This window comes from Crotalus tigris, unplaced genomic scaffold (assembly GCF_016545835.1).
Source record: "Crotalus tigris isolate CLP2741 ecotype Arizona unplaced genomic scaffold, ASM1654583v1 scf7180000024401.5802323, whole genome shotgun sequence".
In the NCBI taxonomy this organism is placed as follows: Eukaryota; Metazoa; Chordata; class Lepidosauria; order Squamata; family Viperidae; genus Crotalus; species Crotalus tigris.
In genome coordinates, this window is record NW_024100569.1 from 1048831 (window position 1) to 1074292 (window position 25462).

Consider the following 25462-nt stretch of genomic DNA (forward strand, 5'->3'; position numbering starts at 1 on the left):
AGAGCATTTTTTCTTCTCCAGTGTCTTCAGCCTCCTGTTCTGTTTTTTGTTTACCTGTTCTATATAATTTCTTTCTTTCTTCCTTCCTTCCTTCCTTCCTTCCTTCCTTCCTTCCTTCCTTCCTTCCTTCCTTCCTTCCTACCTACTAAAAACTACCAGGAACTGCTGGTTGCCACCATTATTGTGTTGTTTTCTCTACCCAAGCTGGAGAAAAAGGGCTGTTAAGTTCTGTTGTCTTATGCTAAAGTGAAACATAATCAAGCAAATACCTCACTTCTGTATTTGCCCTAAACTGCTTTTCAATTTGCTATTGGCATAACCACACTTGGTTACAGTTATCTCTTCATTGTCCTGGAGGAAAGGAGTATCCACACTGAGTTTTAAGAACATAAGATCTTCTGGATCTGGCCAAGAGTCTATCAAATACTGCTGGTGAACCAGATGCAAGTAAAAAGCTCACAAAAAGCATGGAAAGTAATCAACAGCTATTGGCAACTGCATCTAAGATATACTGCCTTGAAGCCAGAGAAGCTATCAAAATCAGCACCCATTAAGAAGACTAACAGCTAATGATCTCTTGTACATGTGGAAGGAGGAATCCTTCAGGGATAGCCCATTTATCTATATCTATCTATCTATCTATCTATCTATCTATCTATCTATCTATCTATCTATCTACCGTAAATGCCGGCGTACAAGGCGACCCGGCGTATAAGACGACCCCCATCTTTATAGCCGGGCCGCATTCCTAGAACGTCGTCTTATACACCAGAAACTACCAGTATTTCCGGCGTATAAGACGACTCGGCCCCGTCTTTGGCGCCGATTTCAGCGCTCGCGGAAGTCGCCTTATACGCCGGCATTTACGGTATCTATCTATCATCTATCATCCATCATCTATGTATATCTATACACATACACACACTACTAAAACTATCATGTATGTTTGTAGCCTTCATTTTGTGGAAACTGCAACATAGAACAATTTTTGAACCAAGGTATTTCAAATGAGCTACAGAATGTGTCCAAATTCTGGGACACATTACTCCTGTGGAATTGAAATTTGGCAAAGTTATGGCACCTGGATGACTTTGGGCCAGTCCCTCTATTTTAGCTCACCTCACCTCACAGGGTTGTTGTTGTGGGGAAAATAGGAAGAGAAGGAATATTATGTATGTTTGCCATCTTGAGTTAATTATAAAGTAGACGTTTGCTTATCAAAGCAAAACAATAGTGATATTACAGCAACAGTGACCTTCAGATTTTAAAAAGTAGAGATCCATCTCTTTTTTAAAAAAACATCCCTCATACACAAATATTAACATAGATAAGATTGTTTCAAATATGATTGACAAATAATTGGGATGGACTTTGGTGGAGGTAAGGAAAGGATTTATTTTTTATTTAATTTAATTTTTGTTGCAGTATGCCTTAACTTTCCAGGGATCAAGAAAATCAAACTTTCTTGTGCTGCCCAGGATGCTAATATCAGTTACAATGAATGACACTATAATGAAACTTAAAGTTCTCGTTTGAATTTCCGTCAATTTTCTTCTTTGCTACTTCCTTTCTGTTAAAATCCCTGCCTTTCTTCTGCCTCTCCTACACAAGATGGTTTGAAGAAGAGAAACTTGCTCATTCGTGCTTCAAAGGATAACCATCAAACCTGGCTTGTATCAGAGCCAATCTTGGCTGCTTTGAATCACTTCCCTTTCAAGGCTGCAAAAGCAGTGGCATTTTAAAATTAAAATAAACAGGGTACAAGCCTGAGCATGGGTTTGAACTAGAAGACCTCCAAGGTCCCTCCCAACATCATCGTGACTGTGATTGTGATGATGATTATGATGTTCCTACAGAATAATCAGCTAAGGTAGGCTTAGAGGAGAAAAAGCAATAGCTGTCTCAGTCTTTATTGCATAAGAGACTGATCATAGGTCACAATTTGTTAATGTCAAAGTTCATTTTGGAATAAAGATTTTCTCAATTGATAGGAAGCTATTTAGGTTGCCAGATTTTATCTGTTAATTAATGAAATGCATGTTCTGTGTTTCCTCACACATTTAATCCATGTAACTAGATATTTAAAAGAACAGTTGTTTTCCTCTGTCCAAACTCACAAATTAGAATTACTGTTCATCAATAAATAGCATTATAATAAATAATTTGACTTCTATCCAATGTCTGAATTTCTCTGTTCACTCCCTGCCTCTTTTATCTATTAATCTGCTATTTTAATCAACTTCTGATGCTTTCTCTCCCTACATTTCCCCAGGAAAAGAAATCCATGATGCCGAGAAACTGTTTAATAATGGCCTACATTACAGGGAAATTATATGCTACTTTAACTTCCCCATCTATAGATAAATAGGTACTGTGTAGGTATGAAACAGCCCAATTCCTATCTTACTAATTGGTGTTCTTCAGATGTGCTACACTATATCTTCCATAATTAACACTCACCAACAATTTTTATAAAGATAAAGTGAGGGAGGAGGTAGCGTGCTCAGATTCTGTTACTATGGCTGTTTCAATAAAAGTACCCCTAACCAATATGGCATAGGTTTCTTAATCTGATCTACATGTAGAGATGACATTAGCCTGGTAACATTGTTTGTTAAGATTTGAAGAGGAGCACGAGAGAGAGAGTGAGAGAGAAAAAAAATAACTGTGCAGTAGGCTGAATAGAGTTATGCAGCTATCCTCTACAACTGACACACAATCCTAGGAAACACATTTTGTTTTAGGTGTTCCCAACAGGCAATAATCAAATACCAGACTATTGTAATCGTATTTTGCCTTTTAAATTGAGATTGCTGCACAGCACACTGTGTATGTGTGTGTTTGTGTGTGTGTGTATGTTTGTGTGCGGGCATGTGCTGCATTTTGTTGCAAGATATATTTTGGAACATGCTGTAGATAAACAGCTCTGTTTATTCCTAGCCTGTCAACTATCAGTCTTAAATATAGTTATAATTTATCTTCACCCTTCAATAAAAAGGCAGAGAAAAGTGTTCTAAACTAAAATTGAGAGGACATTTGGGGAAGAGAGGTTGAGGACCTGGGATTCATCCTTTTTTGACAAGGCCTGATTGCAGTCTTCTTTTCCAGATAGCCAGTGGCTTTGTTAAGACAGGCACAAGAGATAGAGAGAGAGAGAAATGCAACTGGACAGAGCAAAACAAATGTTGTCTTTGAAAAATATAGATTCAACCTTGTTCTGTTCTCTATGTAGAAATGAATTATTGTGATATTCATATAGTTTGGGGGAAGACCAAGGTTGTTCCTGTGATAACACAGGCTACACTTTGACTTATCATGGATCCATCTGCTATCTCCCACTCGTCTTTCTTTCATCCAACTGTATTGTCAAAGTGGGATGTGACTGGTATGCAACAGTGGACGGTAGAGTAATGAAAATAAATTCCTGTGCTGGAAACTATACTATATGCTGTTGAAAACTCATGTGATCCTTTGACAGTTACTGCGTGGTGCTGCTAAGCCCAGCATGATAATTAACAGTTATTTTACTTTTATTTTTCCATTCAATCATGTACAGACAAATGCCTACAGAGATTCTCAGTCATCCAGGCCATTGTTGTCCCAGAGGTGCTTTTTCAAAAGACAACTGGACTTTTTTTTTGTTTTGTTTTCATTCAAGACGTTTCACTTCTCATCCAAGAAGCTTTTTCAGTTCTGAAAGTCTTCAAGGAAAACAAAGGAAGTCCAGTTGCCTTTTGAAAATGCACCTTTGGGACATGTCCAGACAGGTCCCTGCAGTTTTCTTGGCAAGGTTTTTCAGAAATGGTTTGCCATTGCCTCCTTCCTAGGGCTGAGAGAAAGTGACTGGACCAAGGTTATCCAGTTGGCTTTTTGCCTAAAGCTAAAATAGAATTCACAGTTTCCCAGTTTCTAATCTGATACCTTAATCACTGTACCAAGCGGATTCTTCTTTACTTAGGCTAAATTAAATAATAATTTTCAACCTATATCTGTCATCAAAAAGAAGTCTTCAGCTTCTATGCCGTTCCTGTAATTTCCGGAACAAATCACATTGGGTTGCTATGATGTCATGGACTTTTGACTTGCTTTCTTATTTCTCAAAAGTAACAACTATAATACGTAGCCTCAGTATAGAAGCATAGAAAGTGATTTTAAAAAAGGATGGCTCTGTTGATAGAATCTTGAAAAGGGTGGGGTATGCATCTCCCATTTTGCACTCAAATAGAAATCAAAAGAAAGTCTGCCATGCATTATGTGCGTATGTTGATGTTTTAAATATTGGCTGTACCAGAAATGCAGGCAAAATACAAGTAGATGCATATAGAAACAATATATTACCAAGTTCCAAAGGGCATCATAAAGCAATCCTACTTACTCACATTTCGCGATCTCTTTCAATATAAATCCTCAACTTAAATCCTCAACTTGGTCATGTGATCAAAATTTGGACGCTTGGAACTGATTCATATTTGTAACGGTTGCTAATTTAACAACTGCAATGATTCCCTTAACAACCGTGACAAGAAAGTTCGTAAAATGGGGCAAAACTCACTTAATAACTGTCTTGCTTAGCGATGGAAATTTTGGGCTTTTTGTGTTCATTAGTCGAAGGCTACATGTAATTTATTCTGTTAAGTGCGAGAAGAATCATTTAAATAGATGCTTGAATTTCAGATCATATTTTATTGCAATGGCTGTTGGAACTGCTACTATTGTTGTTATTGCTGCCATTATTGTTGTTGTTTTGTTATAGTTAATTGTCAAATTTTTAATATTTTCAACTGCCTTCGCCAAAAATGACTTCAAATATAAACTATGGAATTCAATATTAATATAACATGTCTGGAAAATAATAAACCAGTTTGAACAAAAAGAGATCCAATCTTCCTTGTCATTATGAGTTCTTTTAAAGTAAATGCTCATACAAAATGAAAGTTTTTGGACTTTGCTATGACTTTTTCCCTCTGACTTACTAACATTGGAAACCATTTCCTTGATTATTTCAAATGAAATTCCTAATTCCTAATTTAACTCTAATTAGTTTTGTTTATTAAAATATACAGTCACAGACCAAGCAGAGAAATGAAAGCACCTAGAAAATGGATCGAGCCCAATAACTTTTAATTTCTATCATACAATTTTAGCTACAATTCTTGAGACTGCCTGATCCTGTTCATTTAATAAATAGTGCTTGTGAGAACTATCTTAAGTATTTTATAATCAAAGGAGAGATTAACTCTACTGTCAAAGAGTGGCAAATGGGGCAATTCAGAAATATATGCATTAATGTTTCAATTTCAGAATCTCAGCAGATACATAAATGTTCTTTATAAAATACCATTGAATCTACCCAACAGTACCAATTAGGGGAGGGCATTCAGATGTGCCAATGTAAAGGCCAGAATGAATAAATGACATAAATATTAGGGAATAATGATTCTATCTCTTTATAAAATGAGAATTCTTTACCTGAACAGTCTCCTGGCTTTATTCAAGGCTAGCACAGATAAAGAGTGAGCCCACAACGAGCCAGATTTATCCATTATTTCTTTCTTCCAGGGAGGCTGTATCTGCTTATAAAAACTAATAAGATAAATTGCATTAGCTACAATGCAGGGAGCTTAAAGTAGAGACTTGCAGAATTTAGGCTGAACAGCTTCCAACATATAAGTAGCCTTGTAAGCAGTGGTGGGATTCAAATATGTGAACAACCAGTTCTCTGTGTGGATGCCTCTTCCAGAAGTCCATTCTGAGCCTGGGCAACAAAAAATTAGCTACCGGTTCTGCCGAAGTGATGCGATGCGAACTGGCTGAATCCCACCACTGCTTGTAAGCATAACATTACACAGCATACAGCAAGAGCCTTGACACTTTAGCTTTAAAAGTTTTAAATGCTGTGGACACAAAATTGTTCTTTGTACAGTTGATTGGGTGGTTCAAGAAAGAATTCCAGCAATGGAAGAAGCTAGCTTCAGATCACAGTTTTCCATCACTTACCAATATATCACTTTTACACCACCTCTCTTCATAGTACACTAAGTCTCCTGGAGGTGCCTTTTACACCATTTTTATAGATCTAGAAGCAGTGTTTGATTCAATCCTTCATGAGATGCTATGGCAGCTTCCTTTATTGACTGCCACCTCCTGCAATTAATTATGATGTTGCATTAAAGTGCCGCAAGGCAGATCCAGTTCTTAAATAGTGGAGAGTTGACTGACCTTATTCTGAATCTTAGGTTTATTGTTATAGTTACCATTCCCAAAACTCTGCTTAAAGCTACCAGATGATACTTCTGCAGTGATAAAAAGATACACATTCCACCAGGATAAATATGCATATTCAAATACCTACAGGAATATTTATAATAGATGTTCTACATGCCTGGAAAAAAATTATATTCCCAGTGTTTAATAAATTCCCTTGGGAAAAGGTTTGGTGATACTGTGAATATCTAAAATGATAAATAACATTATGGCACCCTTTTCTGAAAATAAATATGTACACACACAAAGATAATACTACAACTTTAAAGACAGAAGTACTGAAGTTCACTATTATGACAAATGACTAATATTTATTTTTAAACTGTTCAATCTCAGCAGCTACCCACTTGTACAAGACACTGTGCTACTTACAAATATTAAGTCTAACGATAAAAACAATGTGAAACAACAATAAAGATGCTGATGCCATTTTTTAATAAATATATATTTTAATCATTTTGGAAGATAGATACATGATTATAAAGCACATTATAAAATAACAATTTATAGTTAAATTTTTAAAAATAAAATATTGGTGGTATTTTTATGTCTCTACTAAAATTTTATATGTCTGACAAATATTGTTGCTTTTTATCAGTTATGTTATTTATGTTTTAATTGATTTGTCTTTTTACTTATTTCATTGGTTGAGCCAAACTAACTCATTCATAAAATGCCAAACAGCAATTTCACTTTTAATATTCATATGAAAATTTTCACATAGGGTTACACATTGTTCCTTAAGTTCTCTTTTTTTATTATTATTACACAAAGTTCATCCTGAAGTCAGTTGTTAAAGAGGTTTACAAAACTGTGAAATAGATCATCCCCTGAACCACAAATTATGTTACATACAAACCTAGAACAAAAGTACTTTAGTAAAACAAGTTGCCTTTTTTCTGAAACTAATACTTAATTGACACAACGTGTTTACATTTAGCAGGCATGCAAGAATAACTGAGCCATTAAAGGAAATTCAACTTGTCCTGTCTGTTTTGAAATGTTATTGGTTGGCAAAGTCTGTTTATTTTTCAGGATGATCTTTGATCTGTAAGATAAAAAGCTGAAGCTTGTAATGAAAATACTGGGAATTTATTGATGCTCTTTTATACTGATCTTTTAACATATTAATTTACATTAATTCTTCCTTTCAGTGTTATTTTTACAGCAGGGGTGTCAAACTCCCAATGTCACGTGACGTGTCACAACATATCCTGACTTTTTTTCCATTGCCAGCAATGGGGTGGGCGCAGTTTTGCCATGACGCATCTGGCCCGTGGGCCGGCAGTTTGACACCCCTGTTTTACAACATATCATTTATTTCTGTTTTGTGCTGTATCCCTCTGCAACTGAACCATTTTTGTGGTTTTCATTATTGATCTTATTAGCTACCTTGAACTAATTCTAAGATAGGTTTATGTTCAAAGAAAAAAAAATAATTCCTTTTGGCATTGCTTCCATAGTGCATCTTTGCACAAGAGAAGAGACTAAGCACACTCAACTGGATGCCAAAGTTTGTTCAGTGGGGGGAAAATACAAAAATAACGCACTGAAAATTGGTAAAAAGCAGGAGGATGTTGACTGGAAATATGAACTCTCACGAAAACCTGGTATCCATTCATCTCATAATCCTGCAATAGAAGTCTGTATCTTCTCAGGAAAAAAAAACACCTATTAAATTCAATAGGACCTATCCCAATTGGGAAAATGATTTCAGCTTTAAAGTCCTACCTCAATTTCAGTGCCCTTTTCTAGAAAATAAATGCTTTCGCAAAATGGGCAGTTGTAGTAAAACTCATTAATACAGTCGCAAGGTATTACAGCAGCAGCAAAAGAGAATTTATGTGAAAGTATCTCTCAATGGTTTTTTTTTTTTTTTGTACTCTTTAAATGGTGGCCGAAATGCATGATTAAAAAAAAAAGATCAAAAGAGAGCAACAGTAAATAACCCCAAGGTATTCTTTTGCTTGTTTCTTTGTTTTGGTACATAGGTTGATGACCAAATGAAGCTCCTTCAAAACTGCTGGAGTGAACTCTTAATTCTAGATCATATTTATCGACAAGTGGTACATGGGAAGGAAGGCTCCATCCTTCTAGTCACTGGGCAACAAGTGAGTTTGCATAGTAAAATTGCTGAGTTTTTTTGTATTAATGACCTTGCAAATACTCAGATTTTAGATAGATCAGAAGCAGTGCTGGGTCACACTGAAAGCACTTTCCACTGAACTGAGATGTAGGTTCTAGCAGAATATTAGTAAAATGAAAAGGGTTCTCTGTCCCAATGACAAATTTTACACTATATATATATATAATTTTTAAATGTATTCATATGAAAGATGAAGAGGATGAAATTTGTTGGCAAAATTGGTTAGCAAAATGCCTGGAAGAAACAACATCAAGATAAATATCCATGTCCCTTTATTTCTATGAATTTATGTCAAGTAAATCATGGATCAGGCTAACCCTTTGCTAATTGTACATCATTTAAAGAAAAAAAAATTAGTTCAGCTGAATTTAAAGCAGATAATATGCTCCCCTGGGGAAACAACATTCAATGCAGACACGGCTAGATTAGATCATTTGTGATAATAAGTACTGAAGGAAAACCTTCAGAAAGTGTTTAAGTTATATAACTTGCAGCTTAGGAATCTTTATACTTTCTTCAAGATTCCTTCTTGTATCCCCACTCCACAAATATACAATTTTGAACGGAATACAGAGTTCCATTCAAATACAAAAAATGTCTAAGGCATAAAGAGGGAGAAAACACGCTGAAAATCAAACATGCAGCCCTGACACAAATCTTACAGTTAAAGATGAGACTGAGCAGAAGGCCTGGTGGTCAGAATAAAGCTGTCAGCACCACGGACGGCTCTTCTCCACGGCTATCGAAACACAGGATAAATTAGGAGAAGTTAACTGTATTTATCCATCTGTTCAGCATGCACAACCGTATAGGTAAGATAAATCATAGAGCATTCACAGAATTTGTATTTACTTACCTAATCACTTTAAATGTGAGGTGCATGCAGCACATCCACATTATTCTACTCTATTGTACTATTATCTCAAGCACCGCAATTGAAGCGTAGTCGGGTGCCCGAACAATGGACAAAGTTAGGGCATTTGTGTTATCAGAAATCGAGGGTTTGTTTGAGTATGGGAGAGAAAGGCAGACCCAATTAGGGAATCAGAAACAGCTTTAAACGTGAAAAGAAAATTCCCTATAGGGTCCATTCCTTCAGGAAGTTCCCTTGCACCGTCCTGAATAAAATGAATGCAGCCTGCTTCAGAGCACTATAGCTTGATAGGTTGTCACAAGAGAACATCCTTGTGTCGTGGCCATACTCATTTGTAATTTTCAAGTAAAATAAATGAGAGTGACAAGGCAAATTAAATCAAAACCTTACCCTTTGAACATTTATTACAGCTCTAATGGAAAAGAATGTACAGTGTCATGGGAAGGCAGAGTGCATTTTGTGCATTTTATTTCTGATTCAAAGTGAAACCAAATGATGGTCCACTGGCATTTAAGTAGCTGAAACCTAAACTGCCTCAATTTAAATACATACGAGGAAACAGTTGCTTGTTTTGACTGTCGTCCACATTACTCAATTGCTCTCCAAAATTTACATAGAGAGTCTTAGCCCTAATTTAAACCATGTAAGCCATTCGTTTGCATTTATATGGATTGTTGTATGTGCTCTACATTAGGTAAAGGAGACATACATTATATATGAAGCAGGTGAGTTCAACCCTTTGATCGCAGCTTCATTAACTATGGCCATGGTCAAAATTAAGCTGTTTAAAAACTCATTGATGTCAATAAACAACATGCTTCAGTGCACCCCTGGAAATGTGGACTCTTTTGTGGAGGGGGAAATTTAAGGGATAAGAGAGTCAGTAGGTCTAGCGGTTAAGGCAGCAGGCTAGAAACCAGGAGACTGTGAATTCTAGTCCCACCTTAGGGATGAGTCACTTGGGCCACTCGTTCTCTCTCTCTCTCTCCTATTGCTTTTTTACAGAATTACTCATGGTCATTCGGTTTGTCTGTTTCTGTAAGGAAACATCTCTGAAAGGATGACCCAATGGGGCATGGGTTGTCTAGTCAAAGTTCTAAAGTTCAAATACAATAAGAAATATCGATATAATGCAAATCTCAAACAAAGCTCAGAAAATACCAGGTGGGAAAGAAAAGCAAGAGAGGAAGACATGAACACAAAATTTGCTTGGGTTTTATAAACCATGATTAGTAATATCAAAGAAATAAATCAAATTAGGCTTTTCTGTCCGTACACTCACGTAATGTAATGTACACTACATTAGAGTCTGGATTGAGGGGAGAAATGGCCCAAATCAATAGCCAAGTTTTGAATTGTTTTATTCAATTAAGATTCTGCAGCAACTCTACCCAGTGAGTTCTGCATCCTTTTTTGAGATACGAAAGCAAAACTTTCATTTGACTAGAGAAATAACTACTTAAAAAGTTTCTCCATAAGAACCTGTTTGGTGTAGTGGTGAAGGTGCCAGCCTAGAAACTAGCAGACTGTGAGTTCTAGTCCTGCTTTAGCCATGAAAGCCAGCTGGATGACCTCAGCCTCGCCCTCTCTATTAGTCTAATCCACTTAATAGAGTTGTTGTTGTGAGGAATATAGGATGAGGAAGGACTATTTGTTTGCTGCCTTGAGGTATTTATAAAAATAACGACATGAAAAAAATCTTTAAAAATGAAATGGGTCCTTAGATCCTTAAGGCAACATGTCACCCACTAAAACTCATGAAGCCCACTCCCAAAATGGGATGTAATCTTTGGAGTTTTGGAGTGCAATGCCCAAAGTTGCACACAAAGCAAGCTATGGTTCTTGTGCTGGTGGAAGCTGAACACCTCTTTCTTAGGAAAAATTTTTTGTTTGATTGATTTCTATAGTCACCCATTTCAGCAAACAACCCTAGGCAGCTATAGAAATCAAATCAATCAATCAATCAATCAATAAAGTTTTATAACTTTCCCAACCAGGTACTCTCTCGACATGATGCAATTATAATGCCTCAAATTCAGTTCTGCTTGGGAATTCTGGGTAATGTACTCCCAACCCAGCTGGAATCTATAAAACCAAAAATGACAGTCTCAGGAATTGTACCGTATAGAAGAATTTTCCAAGAGCTATGAAGTTTTTTATCCAAATAAAATACACGGCCAGGTATTTCCACAAATCACTTTCAAAGCCATCAATAAAGGAGTACGGATTGCTAAAACATCATACAGTAAAGCATTTAGTCACATTTAAATAATAGGCACAAGCACTGATTGTAAACTCAAGGGATCTTTAGAAATGTTTGTTTCTTTTATTCCTAGGCAGAGATACAGTCTCCAGTTAAATCAAAATCATGTCTAGATTGGACTAGCTTCACTTTTGGCCCTGCTTTGTCAAACTATTTTCAACCCAACATCACATATGTTTCTGATGGCATTCATCACAGTAACCTTGAAGGCTGTGCAGATTTCATTTTCAATTTTAGTCATCCTATAATCTCTTTCATAAACTTAAAATTTAATTAGAAATACGAATGGAAAGAAGGATGGGAATGGAAGAGGAAATAAGCAAATTTAATATACTAATTTTGACATTAAGAATTATGACCTTTCAGGTGTTCCTTGAAATCAAATTTTGCATCCCTTACAACCATCCCAATATGACATTAAATTAGGGACAAGCAACATTTATGCAGTGACATGGATTTTTAAAATCTTTTGGGGGGGGCTAAAAACACATTGGATTTGTGGTAGTGACACGGTATGGTTTTCACCAGATGGGCAAGATCAAAATGATTAAGTCCCACTTTTCATTTTGCTACTCACATTTCAGAGTTTTAATAAGAATATCTATTTTATTTGTTTAAAGAATTCTTTAAAAATACATTTTATTTTTTTTCTTTAAAGATAGTTTTGGCAATGCAGTCTTGAGAATCTTCCAGGAATTGAAGAACAGGAATGTAGGTCTACACATGGACCACTCTCCCTCATTACCACTGCTACAATAAACACTGCCATTTGCAGTTACCATTTCTGAAATTCAAAAAGAGGTTCTGTTCTTTGTAAAATACACATTACTCATTCATATTGGAGTGAGCTTTCAACTTTCATGAGCCTTCAAAACTGTTCTCCAAATTGCAGAGTGTAATGCCAGTACGGTTGTCAAAATGGCAATCTTCTATTAACATTTTCCCTATTATCAGCTATGGCCATCCCACAAAGGTTGAATCAGCAGATGCCACATTTACTACACAGTTGCTACTCTTATTACTCTGAGAGGGATCCCAGCTCAATTTATTTTGTTTTCATCCCTGTTATTTTTCTATCAAAATTCTGTAATGTACAGAAATCTGGGAATAAAGATCCTCGCTCCTTAAAAATGCCTAGCATTCCTCTAACATAACAATCAGATATTCCAATATAATTTGTGCACAGAAAACAAAAATCATATACATGCAATCCTAACTTTGAAGAATACATTAAAAAACTTTGCCATGTTCCATCTTTTTTTTTTCTTCGCACCATCCTAGGTTGTTGGAAGTTCTACAGAATGCTCTACTGTGCATTAGACCAGATCCTAACTCTTAAATTTTATTCCTGAGCTGATCCACAAGCAAATGCATGCATGAATGGTCCCTTCAGTTCAGGGGTCTTCAGACTTGGCCCTTTTCTGACTTGTGGACTTCAACTCCCAGAATTCCTTGGCCAGGCATGCTGGCTAAGGAATTCTGGGAGTTGAAGTCCACAAGTTTATTTATTTATTTATTTATTTATGAGACTTATATACCGCTTTAAGTGCAAGCACTCTCTAAGCGGTGTACACCAGTAAGCAATGTATATATATATTTACATTGCCCCCAACAATCTGGGTCCTTATTTTACCTACCCCGGAAGGATGGAAGGCTGAGTCAACCTTGAGCCGGTGAGATTTGAACCGCTGACCTGCTGAACACAGTCAGCTAAAGTGGCCTGCAGTACTGCACTCTAACTGCTGCACCACCTCGGCTCTTACAAGTCAGAAAAGGGCCAAGTTTGAAGACCCCTGCTTTAGTTAAACTGGATGGTAAATTGGCCCATATGCCATTGCGAGTGTTTAAATGCTTTTTCTTCTTGCAAAGTGGTACCAGCTGACATTGTGCTAGTACAGCAGCCTCCAATATCCTTTGCTAGTATCTTATGGCCATAAATCTCTTCAAACTATAGTGCATTTAGTATGCTTGACTTTCTGATTAACTTTAGTAAGATAGATATTACACCTGTCCCATATTAAAGCTATGCTTCACAGCATAACTTAGTTCAACCACTGTTACAACTGAAACTGTAGTTTCAAGAATAAAGCTCCTCATTTATACCACCTCTGGCAGGGCCAGCCTTCAAACAAATGGTTCCCAAGAGAGATGATTTCCTTCCTTTTGTTCCATAGCTTATTTTCTTACTACCCTTGTACCCCATGTTTCTAGATGTGCAAGATTTATCTCTGCCATATGATATGGTATGCATGGATTTGATCACATGTGTGCCATTTTGGAATAGCCACCGATGCTCTAAATGTCCCCCAAAGGTAACCATCCCAACAAATGTTCACACAAGGCTGACCATATATTGCCAACAGTTTTTGAATGATGATGAACTGTTCACACTGTTTGTTTCAGCTGTCTAGCCCATAATCAAGCAGATAACACCAGCAGGCATGCCTCCAAATCCAGTTTCACAGCACTGCCAGTCTCTTAATCTAGCCCTAGCACCTGGCATGAACAATCATTGGCCTTCCTCACAATGGCAAGCTTTATTTTGTTTAGTAGAACTAAGTTGCAGAATGCTTGGTATCTGCATCTGAGGAATTTTTGTCATCAGTTTTCTTATGTGGCTGGTGAGATAAAGTTTGTTTGATGGGCCACAACTTTACCAAATTGACACTACAAACAAAACAGCTTTATGTAAAGAGTTGGGGTTAACTCACCCATTTGATGAACGAGCCAGACTCATATCTGCCCTTAGTCATGGAAGTATACTAGATAACTTCAAATTAGTCACTTCTCCTCAGCTCAGTTGTCCTTGTGCAGTTGAAATGAAAAAAGTTCTATGAGAAAAGGAGAGATTTAAAATGGTTAAATAAATCAAGATAGGAGCTACGGATATGTCCATCTAGTTACGTATAAACAAAGGAAACTTACACACAGATTGACAATTTTATACTAATCTCCATTTCATGAGATAGAAGTTATGTAGCAGGGACTAGGTTTCTTTTTTAATTTCTCTCTTGATATAATCACAGTCCATAAACATACTAGATGTTTTATATCACTTTGAAGAGTTATCAGTTTTACTATTTGCATATTAGAACTAATTAGCAACCTCTCTAACATCATCCAGAGGGAGAAGTCTGCGCAGAATTTAATTCATTATCTTCTGTTATTGGCATATCATGTTAAAATGACAGGCATCGTATATTGTACAAGTCATCAAAATTTTAATTAATTTAATGAAAGCTGATTTTATTCTGCCTGCTGTCTCTGTGTAGGATGTATCCCTGTATAGACCGAACTCTTTTTCACAAAAAAAAAAAGGTTTGAAAAGACTCTGCTTTGTTCCCCAAAATGACTTGCTGGAAATATTTTTGTAAATTAAAATGTATTTTTTTTAAAAAAAAATTCTTGAAAAAATATATTTTTGTATAATTTAAATAATCTGCATAATGTATTCTCAAAATGCAGGTTTGACTTTATGGAATAATGAATTAATTTCATTGATCAATATAATCTTTGGAATTGAAATTATTTGTCAAAAGGAGAAAGCCTCCAAACTGCTTTTGGGTAAAACAAACAAACAAAAAAAAACCTACACATCTTTAAAGTGAACAAAAAATACACTAAGTAATCAAGCACATGAACTTAATTATGAAATGAATATTCGATATTCCAAACCCAGGTATTGGTCAAAGTGTTAAGAAGCTGATTATTTTATAAATATGTAACCATAAGAAACCAAATCATAGATAAAAACGGTGAAATAAGCACAAATATGGATTTGTCTCAAGGTACTTCTTATTTTTATTACTGGAAATATATGGAAAGCAATATATAGGTAGGTTCCAAAAAATAATTAAATAAATTACTACTTTCTCATTAACTAAATGGATCATTAATTTTAACTTCCAATTCCCACTTCTGTTTATTCTAGGGAAATAATTTTCCAACAGCGTATCAGTATAATCATTATCATCCTTCAATTAAATGCTTACAATTAGAGGCCTCTCTTCTTCTGCCCATAGAAACTTTATAAGCCTTGTTTTGTGATGGGATTTGGGAAGGGATAAGATAGCTGAACTTTGTAATTACCCGTTCCTCACCTATCCGGTATCATACTCCTTTGAAATTTTCTTAATACATCCTAACAACTGGGAGATTCCATCATTTAAGATGAGTGCATCTTATAAGATAGTAAGATGAATGTAGTAAGATGAATACAGTTTTTCCAGCCACTGGCAGTCCAGTTATATTGTACCGCAACTCCTATAAATCCCTACTATTTTTAGTGGTGCATTTCCACTCTGAGGTTGTCATTCCTCTTGGATCTCAAAGGGAAATATCTGAATTATCCTATAGCTTGTTTCGGGGATCCCAAAAGAGCAATCCAAATCTCTCTTTTTTTTTTTTTGTTAATGGCAATATAATAACATACAAATCATCTCACAGAGGTTGTTCTGTAAGGAATTGTTCAATGAACACTGTTAAGGATAAGTCTTAAATACCTGAGTAAAATTCCTCTCTAGATCAACATCAGGATTCAGCCTGCATTCCCTCCCCCCCCCCCCCCCGCATGATTTTCAATCATACATTCTGAGCTAAATATTAGCTCCAAAGGATTTGGTTTTTTCCATAGACAAATAGGTCATTGACTAGCTAGCAGCAATAATATTCTCTTTAACAGGAATGCTCTCCCCTATCCCTACTCCAAGAGACATTAATCGGGGCTTTTCATGCACTGTTGAGTTTATATAAACTGATTGACACCTTTGGGGGGTCATCTTTCCACTGAGTCATAATTTTGCTCACTCGTGGAAAAAAAGATTTTCTTGGCTATCCGTATTCTCTAGCTAAAGCTGAAAATTCAACTCATCATATTTACACAATAAAAAAAATCCATTCTGCCTTGTTTTTAATTGCAAATCTGACCCAGGGGACCAATTCTCCTGCTTAGGAGGCATCCCCGTGCCTTCTACTAGGGAACCAAGTGCAGTCAATTATGGTAATGAAATGTCAATAAATATAAAAATTTAATACAGTCGGCTTTGGCTGAGTGGCAGATGAAGACTTGCCTCCCAGACAAATTTGCTGGTTCAGCAAATATTAAATGCATCTCAAAGTGAAGTTAGTGCCTAAGAATCCACTAGAAGCAGTAGGTAAGAGAATCTATCTATTGGGGTTTCCCTTTACATTATTATTGGAAGAGTATAGCTCCAGTATTCATGAATTTAATTGGAAAATCTTGATTTATTATTAGAAAGAGAAGACAATAGTTTCTCTTAAAGCTGCCTGTGTGACATTTGGCTAGTCACTCTCTCTTACCCCAACCCATTTCACAGGTTCATTGTGGAAGGGAAAGTAGAAGGAGGAACGAGTATTATATAAGTCTACCATCTTGACCCCAAGGTGGACATTTTGAAGACATTTTGTTTCTCATCCAAGAAGCTTCTTCTGGGTGTGAAAACATCATAGCTTATGCTGCAAGTCTTAATATTGTAGCTAGAACATTAGGAGCCGCTAGTTTGTTTGATCGTAGAAGAAGCTTTCTTGGATGAGAAGACAAAGAAAATCCATGACCTGGATGACTGAGAATCTCCGTAGACATCTACCACCTTGAGTTATTTATGAAAATAATAATAAAGATGGGATATAAATAAAGCAAGCAAGCAAGAGAGTACAATTGAGAACCTCCTCAAGGGACAATCTCTTTCCAATATATTTTCCCAACAAATTGCAGGGAGGAAATTGGTAGCATATACACCTGTCTTTGCAGCAATCCTAGATTTGCTAGTTGCAGCCGACAAATAAGGTTTTAAATGGCCATGGTATTTAGGATCATTTATTTATGCTGGAAATGAACTTGTGAACCTTTATATATTCAAACCTGATTTCATCCAAAGTTCATGAGCAAGAACAAGGGAGAAGAACGGCACCTCAACATAAACTTAACTTAAAACATTGAGTTTGCTTTCATTCCCCACCTAAAGGTGATTTTCTTGGTTTTCTAACTTGTGAAAAAAAAGACCATACTTTCTATTGTCTTAAGATAAGACAGACAATCACACTGAAGCCAGGTAAATTTAAACAGTAGCTTTGAGAACTGTCATGAAGATAATTTAAACAGACCATCCAAATAAACAAATCTTCTGTTAATATACAATTACTTCTTATTTCTGAAAGTTGAACTCCAGCACATTTGTTACTCATTAAGTTGTAGAAGTTGACTTAAATAAGTGATTCTGCAATAAAATGTTGTAGTTCAAAATACTTCTGTTCACTACTCGGTCATTCAGCTATACATTCCTCTTTAAAAAAAAAAACAACGTCAGTCCTATCTATCCCTACACCTCCCTGCTGATTTTACAACTGCCAATTCCTTTATTGTTTCCCCCCCCCACCTTTATTGATTTTTAATATTTAGTCATGCTTTAGGATTCTCCATACCTTGTTCATACTTTGCTTTTGAATTGGGATGATATAATCTGGCTACATAAACAATAGTATTCATATCACAGTTTGAAAAATAAATCCCAAATGGTGTATACAAACAAAACAATACATGAACAGATAAAAAGTGCAGTTTAAAAACATTGTATAACAGTCATGTATATGTGTATACAGTATGTTTATCTAGAAAAGTCAAGATTTTATTTCAGTCTGCCTCTTGAGAACTGAAAGAGTAGATAACATAGGATGAGATACATGTTTAATTGTTCTCATCCTCACAATAACCTCACAAAAACAAGTAGATATTATCTAGATAGCTTGATCTTTTTTCTGTGAACTGACAATTAAATCCCATTAAATTTTGGGAAGACAACTGGATGGATGGATGGATGGATGGATGGATGGATGGATGGATGGATGAACAAAGAGAGAGAGAGAGAGAGAGAGCTCTGTATATTGCTGCCTAAATTAGATAAAATATCAGAAACAAAGTACTGAATGTGTGATAATGATTCTCATCAAAATTGAAAGGTGTGGTGCAGAATTCTTCAGATGAAGAACAGATCAGAACTGAAAACTATATGCAGATGTATATTTTTATCCTCGTCCTCCTTGTGTCTCAGCACTTCACTGGTAAAAGGAATCCATTTTACAAATGTATGAACTAGAAAACGATGTACCTGGTTAACTATAGCCAATCAAATTCTGATGCCCTTTTACAGGTGGATTATTCCGTAATCGCATCTCAAGCAGGTGCCACCCTCAACAGTCTCATGAGCCATGCACAGGAGCTGGTAGCTAAACTACGATCTCTGCAGTTTGACCTACGAGAATTTGTATGTCTCAAATTTTTGGTGCTATTCAGTTTAGGTATGTACCCTTATTATATGATTTTTATTTAAATGAAAATAGATTGACTTTATTTTGCTATTTAATCCTTTCCCAACTGTGTACACAAGTTCTTTTTATTATTTACAGCTCAGCAAAATATTAGAAAGCAATTTTATAAAAGAGCTCAAAACTCTGTCTTTCTTCTTCTCTTTCTCTCCCTTTCTCTCTCATTCTCCCCTCTCACTCTTCCCATCAGCAAGATTACTCTCTGAAAATTGAACAGAATAGGATCATGTCTTTTTCCTTTGGACATATATTAGCTCTCAGTGGCAGCATGAGTCAATATATTATGAAGTTTTCCATTACGCAACAGAATGAGAAGAGAAGAGAATCTCTAAAGAGAGTTCTGGTTCATTCCTTTGTTGATGTTCTATTTCACAGGGTTATATAGGAGAGGATAAAATATGCCATTCGACATTCATCCACAGATGAGGCACACACTCAAAGCTCATCTACAGATCTTTCTAACTGTACTTGAAAATACCTAATGTTAAAATGTTTTTAAGGACATGGTCTTAAAATGACTTGGCTTTCATCTCATTCTTAGTCCATAGCTGAGATCTGATAGCGATCTTTTTCTCACAACCACAGATTTATTTTATGCAAGACAGTTTTGTTAATGGTGCAGCAGGGGCTGGAGTCTGCCAAGCAACTACTGGTTAGGTTGGACTACATAACCCTCGTCTCTTAACTACTGGTGGCTTCCTTCCATGACTATTTTAGCTTGAGTATCATGAAATATCAGGATCGGGCATGTAATGCATAGTATGCCAATTTCTTTTCTTTTTTTAAAAAAAAAAATCTTCTTCGTTTTATTTCATAGAAACAGTGCTCAGTGTCCCTTGATTGATTTTCCCCATAAAGTGAAAAGTGAACAAAATTGGGTTTTGAGCAGAGAAAATTTGGTATATACATACTGTCACAATCATGCTTTCAAAATTGATAGCAAGTCAACCTTTCAAGATGTTCTGATATTCCAAATATGCACAGGTTTTCCATTTGTTATGTACAGAGCCCAATTGATCTTTCTGCTGTAATCCTTTAAAGTCCAGATACTATCACAAATCTTCACTGAAAATAATTTTTCCAAAAATGTGTAGTCATGTTTCCTCCCACACACATAGCATACATATATATATATATATATTATTAATTTTCTAGTTTTACAATCATAAGTACTTAACAAACAACGTGTTGTCTGGGTCCATTAGTAATTCAGTGGTACATATTAACTTCCTAAATCCAGATCCAATACTACACCATCCAGTTCATCCTCTCTTCTTCTGGTGGTATATACTAGGCAAATACAATTCTTATTGCTGTTAATACATATACAATTGAATATCAACATCTTTATCACATTTTTCTAATATTATACATAATATCAATAGTGTCAGTTTAAAATATCTCTTCTAACCAAAACATATCTCAATTGCATTTACATTTAAAATCCATTTGTTCAATTAATATTCTGTTTTTCTCGCTTTTTAAAAATTTTTTGATTTCCCATCAATGTTCAAAGTGTCTCTATTGCTTATAGTTTTCTCATAATAAATTATATTTGGGTAACCAAAAGCTTCCCTTATTCCACGGGTCAGCAACCCGCGGCTCCAGAGCCACATGTGGCTCTTTGAGCCTTCTCCTGCAGCTCCCAATCTCCTCCGCCATTTGCAGAGAGAGAGAGAGAGAGAGAGAGAGAGAGACAGACAGAGAGAGAGAGAGAGAGAGGCACTTGCACTTCCCTTCTCTCTCTCTCTCTCTCTCTCTCTCTGTGTGTGTGTGTGTGTGTGTGTGTGTGTGTGTGCAGGAAACAGCAGCAGAGAGAGAGAATGAGAACTCATGCACATCAGCCTCTATTTCTTTTTAATTAAACTCTTCAATCAAGCTCTCCCCCCCTCGCGTGCGCGCACGCGCGCACACAAGTTTTGCGGCTCCCGGTGTTTTCTTTTCTCTGGGAAATGGGTCCAAGTGGCTCTTTGAGTGTTTAAGGTTGCTGAGCCCTGCCTTATTCAGACCCTTTTAGCATTTCATATTTCCTTTTCATACCAAAATATAGTATTCTAATTGCAGATCCTATTTTTTTAGGATAGTTTTATTTCTAACAATTATCTATTCTCTTAGCCATGTTCAAACATCTTTAATAGTATAATATCCCATTTAATGGGTCAAAATCTCTATTTTCTTCAGTCTTACTGTAGTTTTCTTCCTTTGCCAACTAACTTTCCAAGTCAATGCATTTGAATCATCAAGTAGTTCTTCCTCTATTTTTGTGTATATTGTTTGGAATAAGAAAGACAATTTGATTAATGTATTTTTTGGAAGAATGCTCAGCCCATTTATATTCAGTAAACAGCCTCTCTCCTTCTCCAATTTTCCACCATTCTCCTAACAGCTTTATCTTCCATTCGATCAGTTCTTCTTCCTTATCCTCAAATGTATTCTGAGATCTTGACAAGTAAGATATCTTTTCCATTTTCGGTATTATCGCTACGTCATCTAATTCTTCATTTGTCTGAGTTTGTCTGTTGATTCCTTCCTTTAAGTCCTCCATCTTTGGATCCACTCCCTCTAATTTTCCTTCTATTTTCTGGGTTACTAGTTCCTTCTTTGTAGTTATTTTCTGAATTTGTAGGTTTAGATTAGAAATTTGTTCTTTTATCTCCTTTGCATTATTTTTAGTCTCATCATGAGCTAAGGCAATTGTCTCTTGTATTGATTTCAACATAGAAAGAATTTCTTTCTGAGATTCATCAACATTTTCTTGTTGGTATGTCAAGTTGGGGGCTTTGAAGACAGGTGTTAGGGATGGTTTTTTTTACCATTTAAGGTTAAGTATGGAACATCCATTTTGTTTTTGTATATGGTCTTTATAGTCCAATCTATTTAGGGATTTAAAAAGTTTCAGTCAATTGTCATTTGAACTCCAAATTATCCAGCCAACCTAGCAATCCATCCTTAAGCCTCCCCTAAACAAATATAAGCAAAATTCAAGTTTTTCTGTCCAGTGAAAAACATATCCTTTCTGTCCAGAGAGAAAAAAGCAATTAAAAGTTGTTCATCAATCAAAGGTTTATAATCCAAAGTATTCCATCATCTCAATCAGTAATGCATGTTTCTTGTACAGGGAAATAGCTCCATGACACTGCTCTAAAGGTCAGTTAGTATTTGTATTTGTAATCCAGGCAGGTCAGTTTCAAAATAGTTTATATTGTCTCTGCCACACAGATAAGCAGCCCAAGAGTTTTTTTTCCCTTTTCCCAGCTGTAGTTTTCAAAAGTAAAAGTTTCCAAGGACAATAAAAATCTTATCTGGGTCTGAGCTTCAAACCAAGTTTCCTTTAGGCATAATAAATTGTAGTGCCATGGTTCGCCACTAGATGTCACTGATGCCGGCTTTCGGCTTTTCATATATTTTCATATATTGCAAGCTTTTCAAGTCTCAAAAAAGTCTCAAAAGCACTTTTAGTCCCCAAATTTCAAAGCTATATATCTGTATTGATTCCAAATTAATCTTGTAATTTTCTCTGTTTTCCCCCAAGCAATTAGTTCGCCGCTTTTCTTTTCCTGAGAGAATGGGGTGGAAATTCCCCTTCCCTCTCTCATCAGGGAGGATTCTTTGCTTTGGGTGGTTTTTTCCAGGAAAAAGTCTTAAAGTCATAAAGAGAGAATAAAGTGTCATCCACTTCCATCCACATTGCTCAAAAGTTGATCGTTAGTACTTATTTTCTTTGGTTGTCAGCAGCTTCTGACTGGCCACATGAATGTAGCTAGTCTTTCCCCACCAGATCAAACAGAAGGGCTGCCACCGCTCTGCAGTCAACAAGGATCCCCTCCTTCTTTGTCACCTCTCTGGGGTGACTTTTGACCCTTTTTAGGGTCCCCAGCAGGGCGAAATCAAATGTGGAAGACTGAGTCTGTCTTCCTGCATTCATCATGCTGCAACACCTAACCGGAAGCTCTGTATGCCAACTTCTTATATTTATAGACAAATCATTGCCCAGTTAATATACAAATGGAATAAATCTGAAGTGCCAGAACCCTCCCAGAAGCTCATCTTAACAGTCTCCCAAAAGGTGTTTTCAAAAAGAGCAATGGAAGCAGCAAATGAGAGGGAAAACAAGAAAGAGAGCAATAGAGAAGCAAGGCAGTACAGCAGAAATAAGAGAAAGGTGGACAAAAGAGAGGAGCAAGAAATATAGAGCAGCAAATTGACAATAGAAGAGAGGCATGACAGTAAAAGAACATGAAGGACATATGAGCTGAAGCAAGAGAGATAATCCACAAATTATCTACAGGGTTGGTGGGGTGCGCTACCATATCAGGGGTTGAGTGCAGGTTCCCAATAAAGTAAGAGAAGCAGGAAACCTCTAGTCATCCTTGAGTTGTGACAGGCAATTAAAACCAATGGTCAAAAGTTCCACCTTGCCCTATAGGGTTGGAACTATGGAACCACGGAACATCTTGCCCATAGAGCTCTGCCAACTGGCATGGTGGTCTAAGAGAGTCATGCAACCTTGGGGATGGTCCCTTTTTACTTTTCAATTGTTCTTTTTCATTCTGTTTTTAACTTTGTTTATAAGTATGGCTTTTCTACGATGTTATTGTTTTATTTGTAAACCACCAGAGTCATGCAAATAGGATGGCAGTATAGAAATTTGGCTGGTAGATAGATAGATAGATAGATAGATAGATAGATAGATAGATAGATAGATAGATAGATAGATAGATAGATAGATAGATATAGAACAAATGAATGATGTTTTTCTCATCAGCAAGAGGTCCATCAATCACGTTCCTTAATTTGTTTCCCATAAAAGCTGCCAATACAGTGTCACTAACTGATATTGTTACCAATGCAAAACTGAGTTTGGCTGCTGGGACAGACAAAATTATGCTGGCATATTTTGTGTCACCTCATGAACTGCAGGAAAATAGGTTAAACAGATATTTGGGCATATTCTCAGTCTGAAGAATTGCAGTCTGTTCTGTTAGTCAACTAGAGACCTCCCCCTTCAGCTTCCATATATAGAGTTGATGTAAGATTTCTCTGTATGCAACATGGGAGCACAGTGGAAAGAAAGCTACACATATTTTCTCTCCAGTATTTAGAGTCTGGAAACATCACCTTTGTGTCTTAGATATTTCACATATTACATACAATTTTGGTTTATAATTTTGCTTTTTATTCTTTCTCTTGGCGAAATGACAGTTTGTTGATATATTTGAAAGCAAGGTAGGATTTAAACAGTTTTTAAAGTAAAAAGTTCCTAAATTAAATTAATGTATTTTTTTTAAAGTATGTGATTGATTATATACACCATTTGATCGATTCTTTGTTTAGCACTTGATGATACATAATTAATATCAATTTTGATAGGTTCTTCCAAAAGAGAGGAAAACCCATGTCAAATGTTGGATGAACATCCGATAGGCATTCTTACAAAATGCTTATATTTGCAAGTTCATGATGTTCCTTTCTAACCTTTGCCCCCATTATGCCAGCGTGCTTCCACTTCATTTTCTCAAAAGCATAGATATCTTCCTGGAACTTCAGACTATGCCTGAGGCTGCTGCTATGCTTTGCAATGTGTGAAGTTCTTTTTTTTTTTTTCAAAGCAATAAAAATGAAAATTAAATTCCTGTAGACACTGTGGCATACAAAACTGCCATGTTCGAGATTCAGGTTTTATAGGTTATATAGGTTTATAGGTTATGCACAAAATAAGTTGAAAGTTGTTTGTTTGTTTGTTTGTTTGTTTTGTGCATTAGTATGACAAACAAGGAAACTAGGTTTTATTTGCTGCTGGTCAGAGGGTCTTCCACAGCAAAGCTCTCTCTTTGTGGGTGCTTCTCTGCCTACCGAGATCCATAGGGTCCTAGAATTCTGTGATCTTCCCCACAGTGATCTTCATAAAACTGCACTAATTAAAATATATATCCACCTTGGTCTACTTTCTACTACAACTAACAAAGCTAATGCAGCTAGCTAGCTACATAGCTAGATTTTATATAAGACATTTTAATTTTAACTAGCTTGGTGACTAAGAAAGGGCTTGGTTGGGTTAGGAATTGTTCCCTAAAATGTATGCAAGAAACAGAATTAAATGACATATATACTATTGTAAATTCCATATGGTTGGAAGTTGCTATTGTACACATATTAAATACTACATAAAAATAAAATAAAATAAAATAATAAAATATAATAAAATAAAATGCAAAAATAACTTTCTAGCAGTGGAAGGCAACTGATGCCATTGATCTGTGCAATGCACTTTGTCCTGCTTTAAAAAGTCTGCCCTCAGACTTTTACTTATTTTTAATCCTGCCTGAAATACAGTGACAAAACTGCAAAAACTCTGGCTTACTCTTCAGACTTTCCTTTTATAACTCACTTTTCCTTGTGGCAAGCATGACCAACCACATTGTCTGTGTCTGTATTATAAACCGTGGTGGGCAGATTCACCTGAGATGTTGTTGAACTTACAACTCCCTGCATTGTTCGCCATGATCCTTTATGGCTGGGACTGCTGGAAATAAACTTCAGCAACTTCTGAAAAGTCTTACCTGCCTCTGATTTA

At 36.1% G+C, this 25462-nt stretch overlaps 1 protein-coding gene across 3 annotated transcripts in view; it reads left to right on the forward strand.

Moving 5' to 3' along the window:
- The window catches only part of NR5A2 (nuclear receptor subfamily 5 group A member 2), a 119042-nt gene that overhangs the window by 68746 nt on the left and 24834 nt on the right, over window positions 1–25462 (forward strand). For all 3 annotated transcript variants that reach the window (XM_039329568.1, XM_039329571.1, XM_039329570.1), the window contains exons 5-6: window positions 8256–8375; window positions 18714–18861. In XM_039329568.1, the coding sequence (XP_039185502.1) occupies window positions 8256–8375; window positions 18714–18861 (268 nt within the window). The remainder of the gene's footprint in view (window positions 1–8255; window positions 8376–18713; window positions 18862–25462) is intronic.